The sequence below is a fragment of the Brachyistius frenatus genome, unplaced genomic scaffold (assembly GCF_029030835.1).
Source record: "Brachyistius frenatus isolate BFR_SWC_R1_liver_20210118 unplaced genomic scaffold, ASM2903083v1 Contig_195, whole genome shotgun sequence".
NCBI lineage: Eukaryota > Metazoa > Chordata > Actinopteri > Embiotocidae > Brachyistius > Brachyistius frenatus.
In genome coordinates this window covers 166,879-189,554 of record NW_027210794.1, presented here as the reverse complement: position 1 = coordinate 189,554, position 22,676 = coordinate 166,879, and the positions used below count along the sequence as shown (strand labels likewise).

Genomic DNA, 22,676 nt, shown 5'->3' with positions numbered 1-22,676 from the left:
GAAAAAGTCTCACCAATTACGCTGGAGAACATCGATGGCTCGAAGCTTTACACTGTTTCTATCACGTTCAGCTTGTTTCTGAAATCGGATAAAAAGAAAAATATGAGACTCAGCGGCAGCAGAAAAGGTTTTCACATGATGGGAGTCAAGCAGCGCAGACGAGGAGGTTCTGGTGTTGGTGTGCAGGGGAGTCCGGCGAGGTCCAAGTTCAAACTGGAGGTCCTGCGAGGAGGGCCGCATTACTATTGAATCAGCTGTAAAAAATAATGATGCTTCCTTTTTACTTTTTTTCTCAGTAAAGATTTAAGTTTTGAAAAAATAACTAAAATAAGTAAATAAGTAAGAGATATTTTGATTTGATGTGGTGACCATCTGATCCGTTTGCAGTGTGAAAAGCTGAGTTACGTGAAGGGGAAACGCTTCCTGAAGAAATATAAAGTCAACAATAGCCTACTTTTCTGTTATTTCAGCATCTAGAGGAGGTGCTGTCCCTTCGGTTCCTGTGAAGAGTCCTTCTGCAGGATTCTGGGAAACATCCTCTCCGCTCCTCCGGGATCGGACCTGTAGCGGGGCGGGAAACAGCTCACATCAACAAAAAACACACATCAACAACAAACACACATCAACAACAACACCACACATCAACAACAAACACACATCAACAACAACACCACACATCAACAACAAACACACATCAACAACAACACACATCAACAACAAACACACATCAACAACAACACACATCAACAACAAACACATTTCAACAACAACACACATCAACAACAAACACACATCAACAACAACACACATCAACAACAAACACACATCAACAACAAACACACATCAACAACAACACACGTCAACAACAAACACATTTCAACAACAAACACACATCAACAACAAACACGCATCAACAACACCACACATCAACAACAAACACACATCAACAACAAACACACATCAACAACACACATCAACAACACACATCAGCAACACACATCAGCAACAACACACATCAGCAACAACGCACATCAACAACAACACACATCAAACACAATATGCATCAATAACACACATCAACAACAACACACATCAACAACACACATCAACAACAACACACATCACTAACACACATCAACAAAAACACACATTTAACAACAACACACATCAACAACAACACACGTCAACAACCCACATCAACAACACACCAACAAAAACACACATCAACAACACATTAACAACAACACACATCAACAACACACACCAACAACAACACACATCAACAACACACATCAACAACACACATCAATAACACACATCAACAACAACACACACATTAACAACACACGTCAACAACACACATCAGCAACAACACACATCAATAACACACATCAATAACACACAACAACAACACACATTAACAACACATATCGACAACACACATCGACAACACACAACAACAATGCACATCAGCAACACACATCAACAACACATCAACAACATACAACAACAACACATGAAAAACACACAACAACAACACACGTCAGAAACACACATCAGCAACACACATCAGCAACACACATCAACAACACACATGAACAACACATCAAAAACACATCAACAACAAAACACATGAACAACATGTGAACAACACACATCAATAACACAACACACATCAACAACACACATCAACAACACATGAAAAACACACAACAACACACATCAACAACACACATCAACAACATCAACAACACATCAACAACACATCAACAACACATCAACAACACACATCAACAACACATCAACAACACACATCAACAACAACACATCAAAAACACAAATTGGCAATACATATCAACAACAACACACATCAGCAACAACACACATCGGCTACATCACACATCAACAACACATCAACAACAACACATATCAGTCACAACACACGTCAATGACACACATCCGCAGCAATACATTAGCAACAAAGCACATCAGCAACAACACACAACAACACAACAAAAACAAAAATCAACAACACACATCAACAACAACAAACATCAACAACACATTAAAAACAACACACATCAACAACAAAGCACATCAGCAAAAACACACGTCAACAACACACATCCGCAACAACACACATCAACAACAAAGCACATCAGGAACAACACACAACAAAAACCAGCAACACACATCAGCAAAAACAAATCAACAACAACAACAAACATCAACAACACATCAAAAACAACACACATCAACAACAACATACATCATCAACAACACAAATCAACAACATATATCAACAACAACACATCAGCAACAGCATACATCGGCAACAACACACATCAACAAAAACACACATCAACAACACTACAAATCAGCAACAACACATTAGCAACAACACATCAACAACAACACACATCAGCAACAACACATCAGCAAAAATGCACATCAACAACACATATCAACAACACACATCAACAACAACACATGTCATCATCAATAACACATCAAAAACACAAATCGGCAATACACATCAACAACAACACACATCAGCAACAACACACATCGGCTACATCACACATCAACAACAACACACATCGGCAACAACACACATCCGCAACAACACATTAACAACAAAGCACATCAGCAACAACACACAACAACACAACAAAAACAAAAATCAGCAACACACGTCAACAACAACAAACATCAACAACACATAAAAAACAACACACATCAACAACAGAGCACATCAGCAAAAACACACGTCAACAACACACATCCGCAACAACACACATTAACAACAAAGCACATCATTAACAACACACAACAAAAACCAGCAACACACATCAGCAACAACAAATCAACAACAACAACAAACATCAACAACACAACAAAAACAACATACATCAACAACAACATACATCATCAACAACACAAATCAACAACATGTATCAACAACAACACATCAGCAACAGCACACATCAGCAACAACACACATCAGCAAAAACGCACATCAAAAACACATCAGCAACACACATCAGCAACAACACACATCGGCAACTACACACATCAGCAACAACACGCATCAACAACAACACACATTAACAACACATCAACGTGTTGACATTAATAACAAACGTCGTAAACAAAACACATCAACAACACACATCAACAACACACATCAGCAACAACACATCAACAACAACATACATCAACAAAAACACATCAGCAACAACACACATCAACAACACACATCAACAACACACATCAACAACACACGTCGGCAACAACACACCTCAGCAACAACACACCTCAACAACAACACACATCAGCAACAACACACATCAACAAAAATACACATCAGCAACAACACACATCAACAACAGATGTCGGCAACAACACTGTGGTGGTGGGGCGTGGTTAGCTCAGCTGCAGGGGGTAGAGAGTGGGAGGAGTGGTTCAGGGAACGGTGCCGGGAAGGTGTAATGAGCACAGCTGAGCTGGAGGTGGACTGATGAGCTCGCCCCTAATAAAGGGAGCAGGGAGAAGGAGGCGAGAGAAAGCGGGTGTAAAGAGACATTGGTGTATGGGCCGGGCAAATAAAGGCATTTTACACCTGAACATCTGACTGAGCGCGTCATCTGTCTCAAAGGAACCCCCACGGTAGCTCAGACGTGCTACAAACACACATCAACAACAACACACATCATCAACAACACAAATCAACAACATATATCAACAACAACACATCAGCAACAGCACATCGGCAACAACACATCAACAAAAACACATCAACAACAACACACATCAGCAACAACACACATCGGCAACTACACACATCAGCAACAACACGCATCAACAACAACACACATTAACAACACATCAACGTGTTGACATTAATAACAAACGTTGTAAACAAAACACATCGACAACACACATCAACAACACACATCAGCAACAACACATCAACAACAACATACATCAACAAAAACACATCAGCAACAACACACATCAACAACACACGTCGTCAACAACAACACACATCAACAACAATACAAATCAGCAACAACACACCTCAACAACAACACACATCAGCAACAACACACATCAACAACAATACACATCAGGAAAACACATCAGCAACAACACACATCAACAACAATACACATCAGCAAAACACATCAGTAACAACACACATCAACAACACACATCAGTAACAACACACATCAACAGCAACATACATCAGCAACACACGTCGGCAACAACACACATCAGTAACAACACACATCGGCAACAACACACATCAACAACAATACACATCAGCAAAACACATCAGCAACAACACACCTCAACAACAACACACATCAGCAACAACACACATCAGCAAAACACATCAGTAACAACGCACATCAACAACACACATCAGTAACAACACACATCAACAGCAACATACATCAACAACAACACATCTCAACAACACACATCAACAACAACACACATCAGCAACAACACACATTGTCAACTACACACATCAGCAACAATACACATCAACAACAACACACATCAGCAACAACACGCATCAACAACAACACACGTCAACAACACACTTCAGCAACACACATCAACAACAACACACCTCAACAACAACACACATTGTCAACTACACACATCAGCAACAATACATATCAACAACACGCATCAACAACAACACACATCAACAACAACAACAACACACATCAGCAACACACATCAACAACAACACACATCAGCAACAACACGCATCAACAACAACACACCTCACCAACACACATCAGCAACACACATCGGCAACTACACACATCAGCAACAACACACATCAACAACAACACACATCAGCAACAACACGCATCAACAACAACACACGTCAACAACACACCTCACCAACACACATCAGCAACACACATCGGCAACTACACACATCAGCAACAACACACATCAACAACACACATATCAGCAAAACACATCAGCAACTTCACACATCAGCAACAATACACATCAGCAACAATACACATCAACAACACCCATGAGCAACAACACACATCAGCAACAATACACATCAACAACACCCATGAGCAACAACACACATCAACAACAACACACATCAGCAACAACACGCATCGACAAAAACACACATCAACAACACACATCAACAACAACACACCTCACCAACACACATCAGCAACACACATCGGCAACTACACACATCAGCAACAACACACATCAACAACAAAGCGCATCAACAACAACACACATCAACAACAACACGCATCAACAACAACACATGTCAACAACACACATCAACAACAACATACCTCACCAACACACATCAGCAACACACATCGGCAACTACACACATCAGCAACACACATCAACAACACACATCAGCAACAACACACATCAACAACAACACACATCAGCAACAACACGCATCGACAACAACACACGTCAACAACACACATCAACAACAACACACCTGACCAACACACATCAGCAACACACATCGGCAACTACACACATCAGCAACAACACACATCAACAACACACATATCAGCAACACACATCAGCAACTTCACACATCAGCAACAATACACATCAACAACACCAATGAGCAACTACACACATCAGCAACAATACACATCAACAACACACATCAACAACACACATCAACAACACACACATCAGCAACAATGCACATCAACAACACACATCAACAACAACACACATTGGCAACAATACACATCAACAACAACACACATAAACAACAACGACACATATCAGCAACAACACACATCAACAACACACGTCAACAACACATTAACAGCAACACACATCAACAACACCCATCAGCAACACCACACATCAACAACACACATCAACAACAACACATTAACAACAACACACATCAACAACAATATACATCAGCAACAATACACATCAACAACAATACACATCAACAACAATACATATCAACAACAACACACATCAACAACAACAACAACAACACACATCAGCAACACCACACATCAACAACACATTAACAACAACACACATCAACACCACACATCAACAACAACACATTAACAACAACACACATCAACAACAACACACATCAGCAACAATACACATCAACAACAATACATATCAACAACAACACACATCAACAACAACAACAACACACATCAGCAACAACACACATTAACATGGTTTGTGCAACCTCTGCTGAAAGGTGAAAGGTCGCGCCGGCTGCTATAGTTAAAGGGAGCACAGCGTTATCTCCCGATAATAAAATCAGCCACTAACAAAAGAAGCCGTGTCACCGGAGCAGCTCGGGGAGTTTTATAGGGCTCAGGGTCAGGGGTCAAAGGTCGGCTCACCTTCCACACCAGCAGGAATATGAGGGCTAGCAGTGGAATGAAGAGTAGGGAGAGAAGGCTTTGCTCCACCACCTCAGGCAGGAGTCTTGGTTCTTTATCTGGGGCCGAAAAACAGACAAGAGACTTCATCCAACCGCTCGTCAATAACAGATACGACTCAGAAATATAATTCAACACTCTAAAACACCAAGACGCTAATGGTTTTAACCTCGTGTTGCTTTTGAAAGAAACTTTATCAATCATTTTAGTAAATATTTCTGTTTTTGATGATGGCAGCAGAAAGTAAAGACCATCAGAAAACAGTAAAATTACCAAAATACTGCCTTATTACAATTACTGACATCAGAGGTTGTCATGTTGAATAAACAACAATAAAATAATAATTTGACTTTTAAAACAAGCTTCAAAGATTCCAATCAGACTGTTTTTAAGACGCACAAAAGCAAATGCAAATATTTGAACTGTCTGGAAACAGACTGAGAGTGAACACACAACATCAGAGCCACTTTAAAGTTGTATCATGTTACCATGCCAATACCTGACCCGTATTAAACCGAGGTGAAGGACTCTTTGCTCACTGCTGTGTTTCTACAACCTGTTAACAATACAATCTTTTTATTTCATCACACTTTATTGGACACTCTTCTCTTGCATTCTTTCTCTCCACACCCAAACGTAAACACACCAACATCTTGCGATGGCACTAAACTCTGCAGGGCTTTCTGGAAGGAGTGCAGATAAAAGCCTGCAGGACAGCAGATAAGATGCATCCTGGGACATAAGACGTGAAGTGGAATTTTCCCTGCAGAGCTCCATTAATTAGTGACAGCAGCTCACTGAGGAATGTGGACAAACACTGTCACTAACAGTGGCCGGTTCTGGAACCCAACTGGACCCTGAGACACTGGGACCTTCAGACTTACGTGCTGTGCAGCCAGTCGAACACTCTGGCTCTTTACTGCTGGGAGTTGGTGACCCTGAGGAAAACAAACAAACAAATCAACAAACAAATTGGTCGCAGTTTCGAGGAAAAGAACGAGCGGAAGGATGAAAACAGGACGAGAAGAGCGTCACCGCCTGATGATGAAAACGTTTCATTGTCAGGTGCTAAAAAGTCACCTCAACACCCCCCCCCCCCCACACACACACACACACACACACACACAAAGAGCTGATCCGACCACTCCGGCAGAGAAAAGCCAAGCGCTTGGGAAGATTGGAAGATTGCTCTGTAATCAACACGTATACAATCGGGTTTCGGCCCTTTTCTTCCTTTTCACCGGCGCTGCCTGGGGACATCTTCCCTCAGTCTGCTGACTCAGCCGGGTCTCAAAGGGCCGTCTCAGCGCCGAGACCGTTTTTCAGTTTTTATCTCACAAAGTTCTTGTGAAGAAATAATGGTTGCTGGATTAAAAGCTTCTCCGAACGGCCACAGGAGATCTGTCCTAAATAGAGCCGCTTCACAATGGTCCAAAGACGCTGGCGGTACTTTTAACAAGCAACAGCAGCTTGTGGCGGGAACATTCCCGCTTAGAAGTTGTAGACCGGCTTCACAACATGTGACCTACAATGTCGGCTGCTGCTAATGTTTCAGACAATAAAACTCAGCCGGAAAACCTGGATCATAAAAAAGTTTCCCATCGAGCACTTCAGATAATTTCGTTTCATCCGCTGAGGTTTCCACATTTCAAATTGTACATCTAGTGCACCAATGCAGCTCTGAAAATGTTGCTTCCAACAACCAGAAAAACTGTTTGAAACTTTTCTATTCAAGAGTGCCTCTGAACAGTAAATAACAGTAATAAACGTTCAATGGAAATATTTGTTTCTGAAGAAATAGTGACTAATAATGCTGCTGTTTGAGTGGAAAAAAGGTTTATCAGAATTACATATTACAAATCATACAAGGAATGCCTGGTCAGCAGCTTTTCCAACAGTCGTATCTTTCCTGACAGGATGATGGGCCAGATTCTCTCCAAACTGATCTTCATTAGGAATAATATAATCATCTTTTCTGACCTGTTTATTAGAACCAGCTGGTGAATGTTTCAGCAGTCAGATTATTATTTATTCATCACTAAAAGTCTTTCAGGAATTTTTTTTTAGAAAGCATCATAAATGTTTCATCAAAGAAAACGAGCTTCAATCCAGTTTAGCATTTGTTTGTTTCAACCAATGATAAGCAAACATGAATCAGAGGTGAGACGTTTAAAAGTAAATGTGGAAAAACTCACATACACAGCAATATGCTGAGTCAGGCTTGCTAAGCAGCTCAGATTTTTTTGAAGTCATGGAAAGAAATCTGCTGATTCTGAAAGAGTCTGTCGTTAATCAAACGCGCTGCAGTCAACCAACAGCTTTTCACCAGAATCAATCAATGAAAGAATAAATGGACCACTTATATATTCTTTAAAATATTTGAAATTCCCACCGCTCAAAGTGGTTCATGGCTTTCATTGTCTGACCAAAGACAAACAGTTCACATCGATACAGAACATGAACTATAATTACCAGATGTTTGCCCCAATCAGCTGTGTTCATCCATGTCTGTCCAGTCTTATCGTACACAACGTGTAGTGAGGGGATCCTCATGTGTTCACATACTGGGTCAATAAATATCAGTAAACTATAAATGTTGCCACAAGGGAGCTACAAATTCAACAAAATATCTCTACAGTCAGTTTCCAGGTGGCCCACCCAACTTTAGAGCCACCACTTCAGTATCTGACCAGATGTGAGTTATCGTACTGATAATGGCCATTTAACGCAGAACATTATGATGGCAAAGTTATTACATTTCATTTAGCTGACGCTTTTATCCAAAGCGACTTACAACACACCAATGGTACACCATTGGGAGCATTTTTTTTTAGGGTTCAGTGTCTAGCTCAAGGACACTTAGGTATGTGGACAGGAGGAGCTGGAATTGAACCACCAACCTTCCGATTAGTATGCAACCCACTCTACCGACTGAGCTACAGCCTCCCTGTATATAGTAAAGTTGACCTTTGACCTCTTGGATTTAAAAATCATAATTTCACCCATTTGTCCTCTCAGACGTGTTTAATATTCTGTCATAATTACTGATTATCAAAACTGTTGTCAATAAACAGATTCATGGTAGTTTTTAATGCCTGCTGTGAGGCATCATGTTCCTCGTCTAGTACGTCTCATACACGTCTTGGAGGAATTTCTACAAATGTGGCACAAACATCCACTTCAACTCAACAATGACCCAATTCGATTTTAGTGGCCAAAGTTCAAAGTTTGACTGCGCTCGCACAAATCACGTCTGTGGCCGTCATTCAAAACTTCGTACGCTAATTACCACAAAATTAGGATAAAATGGTGAAGTGATGACATTTTATATAGAGAAGGTCAAAAGATCCACTTCGCTGTGACATCATAATGTTCTGTGAAAACACTTTTCTGGCTGTTGTCCAGCGCCGTGACTCAGGAACAGAAGGGCTGATTGTGCCCGATGTTGGGTGTCCCCTTTGAAACCCGGCTGATTGTGTAGATCTTCTGTGTGTCGGGTTGAACATGAGTGTGAAGCATCTGCGTTTCAGAACTTGTAGCTTCATTATTTCGTCTACTATCAATCAGCTTTATTGGCGAAGCATGAGACACATAAAAGGATTACTTCGAAGTCTTCACGACATGTATTAAATGAGTCTGGACATATATGAATGTAAACTATAGCTTGACCGGTTGGCGGAGGCGAACAGCTGAGAGTTTTGTTTTTCTTACAACCAACAGCTAAATGGTAGAAATGAAGCAAAACAATTGTTCACCTTGTGAATATTCTTGCGACGGTACTGTGTACGGTGTGGTGGGACAGGGAGGAGGATCACAGTCATCTGAATCTTCTTTATTCTGTGCAGCTGTTAGGAAGTCTTTGACGAAGTCGAAGTATTGCTCTGTCTGCCACCTCTCTTCCCTGTAGTGACACTCAAAGTCGTACATGATGGGCTCCTGGAAAGATGGAAACAGTTCACATACAGCTGAAGTTATTAAACTGCTTTTGGTGGTAAACCCCCTAATGCCACCTCTTTTGGATCCATACTGTGCAATTATGAAGGTAAGTCAGTCGCATGGCTGCAACATCAGCCTCTATGGAGACAACTCTCAATGTTGTTTTTGTGGCCCAAACATAATTTAATTCCCTTTTGCTGCAGTAAATTATGACTTTTTATTTATTTCAGGTGAAAATATAAAAATCAAGGCTGCAAAACTGAAAATCTCCAAACATATACTGAACTCAGCAGCAACAATGGACCATATTAGTTTATTTTATTTCATTCATTATAATGAATGTTTTCATTTTCTGTTTTCTGTCTGTTAATAATTTGGTCTAAGTTGTGAACTTACCACAGAACCCATTTTGAGTCGCAGGTCTTGGAGTATTAGGATGAATATCCGAATGTCGTTTCTATTGGATGAAATATTCCCAAACTTTTGTGCTAAATCTTGTAAACTTGCCTCCAAATAGAAGACATTTAATTGTAACCAACACATCCCACCCTAGAGGAAAAAAGAGCAGAGACATGGAGTGAAATTCACGCGCTGTATGTTGCATACAGCTTACTGTAATCATTTCTACCAAAATGTCAAGAAGAAAATATCCTGAAAAGTCTAATTACCCAGATGGGGCTTTCACATTTAACAGTCTTCAGGTACAATAAAGTTATGGTAGAGTGAGTATTTGAAATTGAAAAAGTTTGGTATGATGTTTTGAAAAATGTTTTTTTCCTCGAGAGAATGACTGTGTAAAAATGTGAGATTTTTGTCAGTAAGAATTAAGGTTTAAAAATGTTAAAGTTCCAATTTACCCATAAATTTGGTCATTGGATGGAAAAAAAAAAAAAAACATTTTATTATTTACTGTTATCAGGCAGAATGATGTCTTACCTGTTGTTTTGGAATGTAGTGTACAGGAATTTTGTAATCTTTAGGAATATTTTGTCTCTGTAAAAGGAAACCAATGCAACAACTTTAAGCTGCACACAAATCATATTCAAATCAATATGTCAATATCAATTCAAAGTAGCAAACAGACAAAGATCCAGTCCTGCAGTACCTGTAAATTCATGCTGTTTTATTTGAGTTTATCATTTGGCTTCTTTTTCTCTCTATATGCTGACAACATGTTGTTGTTAGCTATGTCATATTTTGACTTGCGTACATATTTATATTGTTAAAATGAAAAGCAGGTACTTCCACAGTGGCCGTCATTGAATATGAGTATAGTGACAAAGCAGAGCTTTACGTCAGACAGTCCAGACTGGTGACCATGCCTCACATTAAATGATGCAAATATGCAAAATGAATGACAGTATCTCATAAACCAAAGACATAGCTATGATTTTTAAATGAAATTTACAATTCCTTTTTTTTTAACGTACAATTTTCTCGTGTATTAGATAGACAACGTATAATAGGTTCTCATTGTTTAGTGGAAACCTTGCATGGAGCTTTAGCTTTAAAATGTTTAAATATAAATTAAATTCCAGTGTCGTTCTTACCAAAATAGAGAGTTTAAAGATGTCATCGGTCACTGGGTTGACGTCAAGTGTATCTGAATGTACCCCAAGCGTGATGAACAGCAGGAAATGGACACAGACGTGTATCCAACTCTGCAGGTCAAAAGAGACAAACACAGTTTGACAATTAGTCACATGCACTACGTAAAAACCTCTTTGTGGTTTGGAGATACTCCATGAGAGTTCATGTGCACACAACAATGTCACAGTAAACCACGTGAATAAAAATAAAGAGATCTACGGCTTCTCACAGCCGGCAGAAAGCAGCACCAAATGTAACACCAGCATCTTTTGCTACTTTCAGACCAACGCAGGTGTCATTTTATCTGTCCAGCATCCATGTTGGTTAAATAGTAAATATACCTGCACCTGTCTGAGCGCCCCCCAGTGTGTTGGTCTTAAACTGAAGAGTGTTCAGGTGCGTTATTATCTCGAGGCAGCAGGAAGCGATTCCACAATTAACCAACAAAAACCTGGTCTGAAGCCAGTGGTTCAGTATTTCAGTGTTATTCTAAGGGTGCATTATTAACAAAGTGATATGATGATACAAAACATTAGAAATAAAAAGATATCAATGATTATTATTTTACATTAATCTGAACACGAACAGATCTGTTTCAGCTGCAAAGAAATTTTCTTTCTAAACAACAAATCTACCATTTATATAACGATCCACGAAGATACAATCGATCTTTGGAAGGGAAGGTACGATGACTCTGGTTTACATTTTTTTCCTGTTCAGCCCCAAACACACCTGTGATTAATTAAGAGAATTAGTTCCAACAATGGAAACCACGCGCCTCACTTAGAGCTCAGATTTTCTGCTGGTAAAGTAGGGTTGGACACACCCTCAATGCAACTTGTGCTTCAGGCCGTGCGCATAGATGGTTAAAATAAAGCCTCTAGACTCAGTGGAGTTATCACACCTCCCAGCTACAACCTCGCCGAGCCATTAAACTCATTTACAGTCTGTTATTATTTTCACAAAACGGCCGTTTCTGTTCTAGAAGACAGTGAGAAACAATAAGCTGCTGTGATGTGAAGTGGTTTTACAGCAGTTTAAAGGTGTAGCTGCCAATAACAATGTTGTGTTGAGCACCCACAGTATTTCACAAGTGTTTTCACAAGGATGCAGCATCACACAGTACTGAAGAATGAAATCTGTGCTTATAAGTAATTTATGCAGAATCCTTAATCCATGCAACAAATTACTGGAGTTAAATGGAGGTTTTTCAAAACTTCTGTTGATGTCACAGAAAAAAGGAAAGTCTCTGTTCAAAGAACGAACCATCAGGCATCTGTAATGCCGACAGGAACCAATGGAAGTTTTAAAAGTACCAGTTAGGAGACAATATGCCTTTTTTGCAGCAGACATTTTGATGTAATCAGAATTATACTAATAATATTAGGAATGGCTCTGCATGTGTTTCATCAAGTCATGCTAAATCATAAATTAAATTCTGTTATGGTTTTATTATTTACACTTTTGTTTTTGCTGCCATGACTTTTAAATCTTCTCTCAAAAAGCGCAAACAATTTTAGTAAGAAGTCTGGAGCAGTGATGAGCACTTTTCAGACTTCTAGAGTGTTCAGCCACAGATTAAATTATAAAGAAGATCCACCGGGCACGAAGGGCCAATTTTCACAATAAAACACCCAGTGCAGTCTTCCAAACCTCTACCCTCCTAATAGGAGAAGGAATGTGAGCGGATGAATGTATATTTCACACTTAAAACACAGTGTTAACTTTGCAGGCTACAGCACAACATTGTAGGAAATAACCACAATAAACACAAAACGGAAAAGAGAAACTATTTGGCACAACAATCAAGGAAAAATATCGAAATTAGGATGTCAACAAAATCGTACGTCACTTGTGAAACCCTCCGAGGGGTGAACAAAAAGCGTGCAGAGAACAAAAGAAAACAGTGATGCACACTCGACATGACAGACCCGAGGACTCCACGGGTTAGTGTTCAACCAGTCAACATTATTCTTCAACTACAGAGTCCTCTTTCATACCGATGACAGAAGCTGCTAGAAAGTGACACAAGAGCAGCTTTCATTCTCTTTGAATTGGTCCGAGCAGCCGTTCTTAGATCACAAGAGATCCAGGTGCCGGCGTGACGCTGGCAACTTTTACTGCAGTGAGCCTTTGAGAAACATGTTGGAGGAGTTGATGTTGTTGTGACATGCAGGTAAATCATCCAGAGATGCTGAGCGTCAGCGTCAGATGTAATCATTATACAATCATGATGTGGATGTCAACACGGGCAGAGTTCAGTAATCTTACACACTTTGGACCAACTACTTTTTGGTGTGAAGAAACATTTATCTCGAGGAAACAGCTCAACAAACCATCCCACTGTTCAACTGTTCTACCTGACAGCAACACGACAACATCCCACTTCCTCTTCGTCATGTTTAGAAATGCATCCTATTGGTCGACGTCAAGGAAGCAAACCACCACGTCAAGGCGAAAAAATTCAGACCTGCTCGACTTTGATGTGTGTTGTCGTTGCTGTTTTTTAATCGTTGCACTACAAGGACTGTTTTTTCGTTCATATTTCGGCCTGATGCTGGAATTTTATTAGGAATGATTAAACCTTGTCAAAATCGTGCTGAATTGGAGCCCATCTTTAGTCGTGGTAACAGATACCAACCCCACAGCTCTTCTTTCATATTTCTTAAAGTGGTCAATAAGAGCCAAGCTCCCTCGGTAGATATAATCTCAGACAGCGACTGAGTATCTTTTTACACCTGAATGAATCTTTAAAGGCCTCCTGTGGTGGTTTTGACCACTAGGAGCGCCGCGGAGCAAAGCTTTATGTTGGGTTCTTGTTGCGTTTGTAGGTTTGGACGATGAGATTCTTGCAGACTATTCTGCTGACTGATGAGCATGAATGAGGGTAAAATTCAACAACAAAAGACTGCTAGCAAACAAATATGGACGTAAACAATTTAAAGATAGAATTGGCTTTCATAGGAGGAAGGAAAAGCACTCAGGGAAACACACAACGCCTTTGAGTAAGGACACTGGATGTAAACGGAAGTTCCCACATTGATTTGCAGGTTTGTGAGCTGATAGTTGCCATTCTTGTAGCCTTTTTTAATGGAGATTAGAGCCGAGCCCAAAACTATTCAATACCCTGAATGTAAACCTGTTCTTTGGTCAATACAACCAAAGAGGTTTCACAGTGAGCGGGATAAAGAGATCACGGTGAGCTGAGCCACGTCTAATCGTCAGCACTTCAACCAACACAACAGCACTTTGTTCTAGAGTTTATTTAAGTGAAGGTCTGAGGAGCGCGCTTCCTGCTTCCTGCTCCACCGTTACACACTGAAACTTAAACCATCCACAGTTTGGACACTCAGATCAGTATCCTGTCAAAGTTTCTACGCAATATTTGAGCATATTCATCACACGTGTTTCCATTCATCTCTATGAAAATAACTGGATGAAACTCAGAAAAGTCGCATTTCCTTTCATATTTTCCCATTTTTTAAAGTTTGACTCTTTGTCATGGTTTAATAAAAAATGCACGTCACCACCTGTTTATCTCGAAGTGCTTAAACTTCTAACGTTCAACCGAACACATCTGAATGAGCGTCTATTGACATTGACATTGTGATTTTAGTGAATAAAAGCTTCATAAAGTGTAGGTGCATTGTTTAACTTTAATCAGGGTTATACTATAATTGTGTAATTAAACAAATGTGTCCACTAAAACTTCCTGATCATGACAGAAGATTTAAAGTCTTCAGGACAGACTCTGCCACCCACGTTCCTCCTGTTTCTGTCTTCGATTTGAACTGAGCCACAACAGGAAGAGAGTGGAACAATGATCCATCAGCAGCAGGAAAGGCTGAAGGAAAAGCTGCATGTAAAGGGCAGATGGGATGTAATTCAATTCCAGTCAGCTTCACCAGAACCAATCGTCTTTGAATGGCAGACAGGGTCGATAAGAGAGCGTTTTCTGGGAGATTAGCAAAACACAAATGTGTGGGACGTCGTTATAAATCATGAGTTTAGGCCTCGACCTCTCCGTGTCATGAAATGATAAGAGGGAATAAAGTCAGAGATGCCCAGATACAACTACGCAGAAGGAGTTTTACAAGAAAACGTCATGTTTGTCCGACAACATCTAAAACCAATCCAGCACTTGTTTACTTTTCAAAAAAGAGCTGAAGCACATAAAAAACACACTATTTCCTTTGAATTCTCGAGAACTAATTTGCTAAAAGTTTTATTTTAAAACATTGAGAAATGAGTTTTGATATTTCTTCCTTAGATGTACGTTGGTGTTCCACACCGACACCGACCGAGGTGCGTTGGCCTGTTGGTGTTCCTCCTGAGCGGATGTGTGGCCGGCTCGCCTCGTCACCGCCACACACCAGCTTTGAGGACAGACAGGAGGACATGTGGTTACTGGTTCCAACGTTTGTGTCTCGGATCAGGACGTTAAAATCCTCATTTCAGCCTTTGGGGGGGAAATGCTGGTTTGCATGTTGAAGAAGGGAACAGGACCATCCATCTATTAAAATTCCTGTTCAGGTTGCGACAAAACACCGGGCCTGACTGTTTCATCTCTGTCACATCGATATGTGCGGTAAAGCCAGTAAAGGGTTAAAACGTTCTGCACATCTGCACTTTTTATGCTCCAAGTGGAGCAGCTGTGGTCGGCGGGCTGGTGGGAGGAGGGGGGGGGGGGGGTTCCTGGTTGCCATTTACCATTATATGTTGTTATTGCCTCTTTAAAACCAACGGTCATCACAGCAGCCTTTTTGTGGCAGTAAACACGGCAGTATTCACAGCAGGTCTTGATGAGACAGGTTCACCGCTCAGAAACATCGGCTGAAAACCTCCAGACGAGCCGCAGAAGTTCAAACCTCACCGGACCTCTCTCTGCCAAAAAGTTCTTACAGATTTCAGAAACAGCAAGCGATGACTTTTCTGCAGCATTGGTGCAGGTTTATTCTCTCCAAGGATCTTATAGTTAATCATGTGATACTGAAAACATGACCCCAAACTGATAACAGGAAATAGTATGATCAACCCTTAGTGTGCATTTAAAAAGAGCAGTTTAATGTTGTTGTTTCATTTAAGGATTAAAACATGACAATATGCATCATTTTACTTTTATCGACTGGATCAGATTATGTAATTGATGATGGCTAAACATTATAGTAAAAAAAAAAAAAAAGAAAAGAAAAAAGTTGAATGGCAGGTTTCCCAGATCTGGATTACCACTAAGTGTCATTAGTTGTTTCTTCGCTCCTGTCCGTCCTGCAGGATGGAGGGAAAAGCATTCATGTGGTTCTGAGAGGCTGACAGATGGAATAAAGGCCAAAACTCTGAAGTGAATAGTTCGCCAAGGATTTCACACAAAGGACTCTGAAATAGTCTGCTGGCTCAGCGCCTCTTTGGCCCTGCCGGTGTGGATCTGTCTAGACGGCTGCTGGTGGACTTTGTCAAACTTTCCCCTGCCATGGTAAACACTTTTTTTCAGACTGTCAAATCACCATGTCAGCTCATGAGGCATGCTGCTGATAAGTTATTTATCACACTAGTGATAATTCACATCAGACTGAAAGTGGTCGTGGAGATTAAAGTTCGGTCTGTGATCGGACGTGTTTCAGTGCTTGTTTGTCATTTTGATTATTTCAATATGTGACGAAAGAAAACAATGAAAAAGCACAGTGAGTTGTTTATTGTATCATTCTGCTTCATCTGTTGACCTTTCAAAGAGAACAAAGCTGCATTACTTTCTACCATCTTTCAATTACAATGTGGGCTCATGAAAAACAATAAAAACAAATAAATTAAATCCATTTGGGTTACTAACGTCCATTATTTACTGCACTGCTAACATAAACACTGTATGCATCAACCATTAGTGCTGATATTGAACCAAGGCTGCTACATACTGGATGTGATACTGCTGCATATTGTACATGCTTCACTTTAAATTTCACACATACATCCTCATCTTTTTTTCTTATATTCTATATTTTGTGTAACTGGTGATCCAATATAACTAATCTGGAGCATTCCAGCACAAATCTCAGTATTGTTGTATTCCATTTTAATCGTCATCTGGAACACTTGTCTGTTTGCAGTAATCCCGTATGACACAGGAGCGGACTGACGGACTGAACATCAGTGCCAGACACTTTAAAATCCAACGTTTTTCTGGTCTTCAACCTAATTTATCGCACCACTATTCCCACGTGACAAAATTACAGGCTTCTTGCAGGTGAAGTCATTTTATCAAGAAAGTGTCCGCTTCATGCAAAAGATGATGTTTGCCTCGAGCATCCCTCTGATCATCAGCTGTTATGTTGGAGTGTTCCTCGTTAACATACGATGGAAAAAACAACGTTTCAAAGAAAACATTCGTCGCCACCATGTGTGGGATTAAATAAGTAAAGGGAACCTCACGGAGCTGCAACAACATGGACACTCTATAAATGTTGGTATGCATTATTGCATTCGGTTGTGTCACTGCTTAATCTTGAACCCGAGAAAAGGCTGAGAACAAAGCTGATGGATATATTAAACCACATGAAAATAACTTCTTCGCAGGATATGAAGAGTACACACATTTTACTAAATGTTTCCAATAAAAACTATTAATGTAGTGATGCAGTCACAGCAAACTGTGATCCAACATTGTCTTATCGTGAGCTGTCTTATTTCAACAGAGAATCAGATGTGAACATTTTTTTGGTTAAATAACAGCCGTGCAAAAACAAACACGTCTTGGTTGATAACTTTCTCAGACTCCCAACATCCAGCTCGGGCCAAACATATCAATAAACAACACGTCTTCAGTGAGGAACACGCTCCGACTTCAACTCATCACAATGTTTTTCCTGCTGACGACATGATGAAGAAAGTCACAGCTGCACTGAGAGAATCAAATTATCTCCTAAACTCACGGTGTCAGAAATAAAGTAAATGATCCTCTTTTATTCTTCTAACAGCAGAAGCAGCTGATGTCAGACCAGAAGGGTTGATCAGTCAGACCCTCCACCCTGAAGCCCCCTCGTCCCTGATTGTCAGGTGCATTACGGCTCTCTGCAGTGCGCCTGTTCTCCATAGTGGAGCTGCTGCTGAGGATGATTACCCACCATCTCATTTTCCACCGAGGCATCATTAGCTTGAGCAGACTCTCCAAACCGCAGGCCTCGTGGCCCTCTTATCCACATAATCTCATAAAAGCGGAGCACAGAGGACTTTGCATGACATGAATCCATCATAGCAACATGCAGCCTGTTCTGTCACAGAGATGGATGCTTTATCCTAATCTTTCACCCACATCACTTGTTTTAAATTTTGCCACGAGACATTAGTTCCCATGTTTCATAATACAGATTAAAACGGGGCAGATGACGAAGGCTAAGCGGAGAAAGTACTGGGCTCATCAGGGAGTACCTCAGTCTCACATGTTAGGATTTTACATCTCAATGAATAAACTGCACAGAAAAGAGGCTTGAAAACCATGAAGATAAGCCTATAGACACGTTTTATTTATTATCTAAACATCTTGAGGTATTGAGCTAGAAAGGAGTCAAACATCAGCAGGAACACAATTCCATTCATCTTGAACAGAACTAGAATTTCTAGAACTAGAAAGCAACCGGAGCTCACTTACTTAGGTGGAAAATCAAATTAGCATCTACAAACATCCTGTTTCCCGCTGCTGGCTGCTGAGGTGCACTTATAGCCGTTAACGCTAACAAAATAAACCTCAAGGCAATGGAGGGGAGCCAGACAATTACACTGTCATATAAGAGCACACGGAGGCCTTGTCTGACAGGTCTGGGACGGTTCATGGCACCGACCGACGCAGCATCATGTGGGTTTCATCTCTGGATGAACCTGGTGATTATTGCAAATTAGAAAAACACAACACTAAATAAGGGGTGTCTCAGAATCTTTCAGATTGACTGACTTAACTTTGAAATGGCAGTTACTTCCCTCTCAGACAATAACAGCACGACGAACGGATCAGGATGAAAACCAACTGAACTGAACAGATTTTATTCTACCTCTTTGTTCCAATACAGGTAACTAGCTGTGGGTATGATTACTAATATAATAACAGTGCTTTCTTTAAACAAACTAATGACCATGAACACAGACTGGATATAAAAGAGTTCGTAGCTTCAGGTCTGTAAAATGGTTCCGATCCAGAAGTGTCTTCAGCTGCAATACCAGCGAGTGCCACTAGAGGTCGGCTCCAAAAAGCCTCCGGCTCCATAGACTCCCATTCAACTTCTCTCATCAAATCCAAAGTGAATAAAATGTGTCCATCAGTTCTCTCGGTGTTGTTAGCTAAAGTCACTCCTTCTTATTAGTTTTCTGGAGGTCCATCTGAAAATAATCCCTCATTCATTAGAAAAGAAGATTCAAGAAGACCTGTTTTTGGGGGCGTGTCTGTTTGATTGACAGGTCTGTGGTGCAGTCAGGTTACAGCTATCGGTGAGCGGGACGTAGTATCGTCAGGTTTCCAATCAGATCGGTCAGATCCACCTCAGTGATGCATCAGCAACAGAATGAATGAAATTCAGAGCAGAAATTTTATGATGACATTGACATAGAAACTGTTTTGTTTTTTTGCATCAGGCTGGTAGCCAATCAATCCACTTAATACTATAAAACAGTTATATCACTACAAGAAATTCATTGGGATGAGACAACATGCTACAGGGAGTGCTGTGGTACTAAAACTAACAAACGCAACTGTAAACATTTTACTATTTTAAATTGATGAAGAAACAATATTTAATGTGGATCAGGCCGAACCCTCGACGGGTGCATCCTGACAAGCAAAAGGCGAAATACCTTCGGGGAACATAAATGAATGCCTTCCTGACTGCAGATCTATCTCAGATGTGATGTGAAGAGTGAGTTTGATGGGAAATTTAATAAATGACCTCACACGGATAGACGGTCTCCAGAAAAGGTCTTAAGAAACTCATTACCGACAGACACAAAGAGCATGTGGGCTGAGATAAAATACACTGTTAAAACAACAGGCCACACGGAGCTCCAGCTAACGACACACTTTCAGAGAAACTTCTCGTTAATGAGCAGTTTGTTTTGTTGGTTTGGTCACTAACTATATGTTCCATAGAAAAACAGTAAACAAACAATCTAATGAGACCAGATTTTAACATGGGCCTCGGTGGAAACTAGAGCTCCCCCACTGTGTTAAACAATGGCTTTCAAAGATCAGTGTGTCCCGAATGTGGCGTCCTTTTAACCAAAAATTATCAAGTGAGCGGCAAAAAAAAAAGAAAGCTTTTAATGGTGTAAACAAAAATAATATCGTAGCTAAGGAGACGATGGGCTACAGAGAGGAGACGGTGTCAGTGTCCGCTCACATCTTATGCCAGAAACTTCCTGTTTGATAATGAAGTCTCGGAGACTTTCTCCAACATGTGATTGAAGATTTCTGACCCGAGTCGACCTTTCTGTTGGACAGTAACTCCTTTGGTACTCTCAGAGTTGGATCCCTTCACGTATCCTGCTCCAGATCTGTTCGATCACATACAACCCCGGAGTGAACCCAGCCATAATTTACCCAAATAAATGTCTGCTTCTGCAGAGGACATGTTGACTTGAACTAATCACGTTGTCACACATTGTCCAACAGGAAATCTGATCCTGCTACTGAAGGCGGATTTGAAAAGAGGGAGGATGAAGATGAAATGCGTTTCATGACTGTGTGCTCCGTGTTGTTTTTCTTGGAGAGTCGAAGCTGTTTCATGACCTCTTGCAGCGCCTTTATGTAGCTGCGTACAATGTCAACAAACAGCGGCTTTCGTTAATATGCGCTAACTGCCAGAGGGGAATTTGGCCTGGATGACAAGGGAGACAGTTGAGTTGTGCAACTTGTGCTTTTTTATCAGATTCCCTCACGGACATCCTGCCAAGTTTTTACCTTCTCAAGTTGTCACCCTCAGTGTTGGGAAGTTCCTCCTGAATCAGTCAAACTTCACTTTAAAGGGAGATAATGAACTGTGAAACAATCAAGTTTTCATGTTGTGATACGTACGACAGTAACGGCCGGTAGTCTGACGCTAACCAGCTCACTGTGGACCAATTATTCAGATTAAATTCATCTTCCATCAAGTCACACGCGCAGCGTCGGTGCTTCTGATCTGCAGCCTGATTCTGTTACAGCAAAGTGGTCCCAGAAGAATATTTCATTAAACTGTGAAGACAATATTTGAACTCAGTTCTTTGATCCATTTAAAACAAATCTTTTCCGCTTACAGCGGGTTGTTCTTCCTTTAAAATTCAGCATGAGAAAATGTTCTTGGTTCTTTCTTTTTCCCACTGTTAAAAGCAAGAAAAACACATTTCTGGATGTGATGTTTTGAACTTTTAAATTCAATTTGTCCGTGGTTCAATCGATGAAGAGGCTGCCCGGAACTACTCTGATTCAAATAGATGCAGCGTTTCATTTCTGCTGCATCAGATTTGGTGTTGTAGGTCAGAGTTTTTAGAACAGGCCTATCAATGCAGACCAGGAAACTATCATGTTTTTAAATGATGTTTCAAAGTGTCTTATTCATGAAGCCGAAGCTTGTTCATGTGGCCTTACAATTGTGGATCTGTTACTGACTGAGTTTTTTGTGTTTCTAAGACCAGTAACTCCAAAACTAACAACATTCGAAAGAGACCACAAAGTCTAAGTTT

General features: G+C 40.5%; 1 protein-coding gene across 2 annotated transcripts in view; it reads right to left on the bottom strand.

Annotated features, from left to right (window-relative positions):
* kitlga (kit ligand a) overlaps nt 1–22,676 on the bottom strand; it is a 32,353-nt gene that overhangs the window by 1,796 nt on the left and 7,881 nt on the right. Inside the window, exons 2-9 of one of the 2 annotated variants that reach the window (XM_069718644.1) lie at nt 11,945–12,055; nt 11,331–11,387; nt 10,791–10,943; nt 10,214–10,394; nt 7,343–7,396; nt 6,420–6,517; nt 455–561; nt 14–78 (exon numbers count right to left, since the gene is read on the bottom strand). In XM_069718644.1, the coding sequence (XP_069574745.1) occupies nt 48–78; nt 455–561; nt 6,420–6,517; nt 7,343–7,396; nt 10,214–10,394; nt 10,791–10,943; nt 11,331–11,387; nt 11,945–12,055 (792 nt within the window). In that variant the 3' untranslated portion in view covers nt 14–47. Of the gene's footprint in view, nt 1–12; nt 79–449; nt 562–6,419; nt 6,518–7,342; nt 7,397–10,213; nt 10,395–10,790; nt 10,944–11,330; nt 11,388–11,944; nt 12,056–22,676 lie in introns of those variants that run through there. The other variant, XM_069718645.1, reaches the window with a different exon arrangement.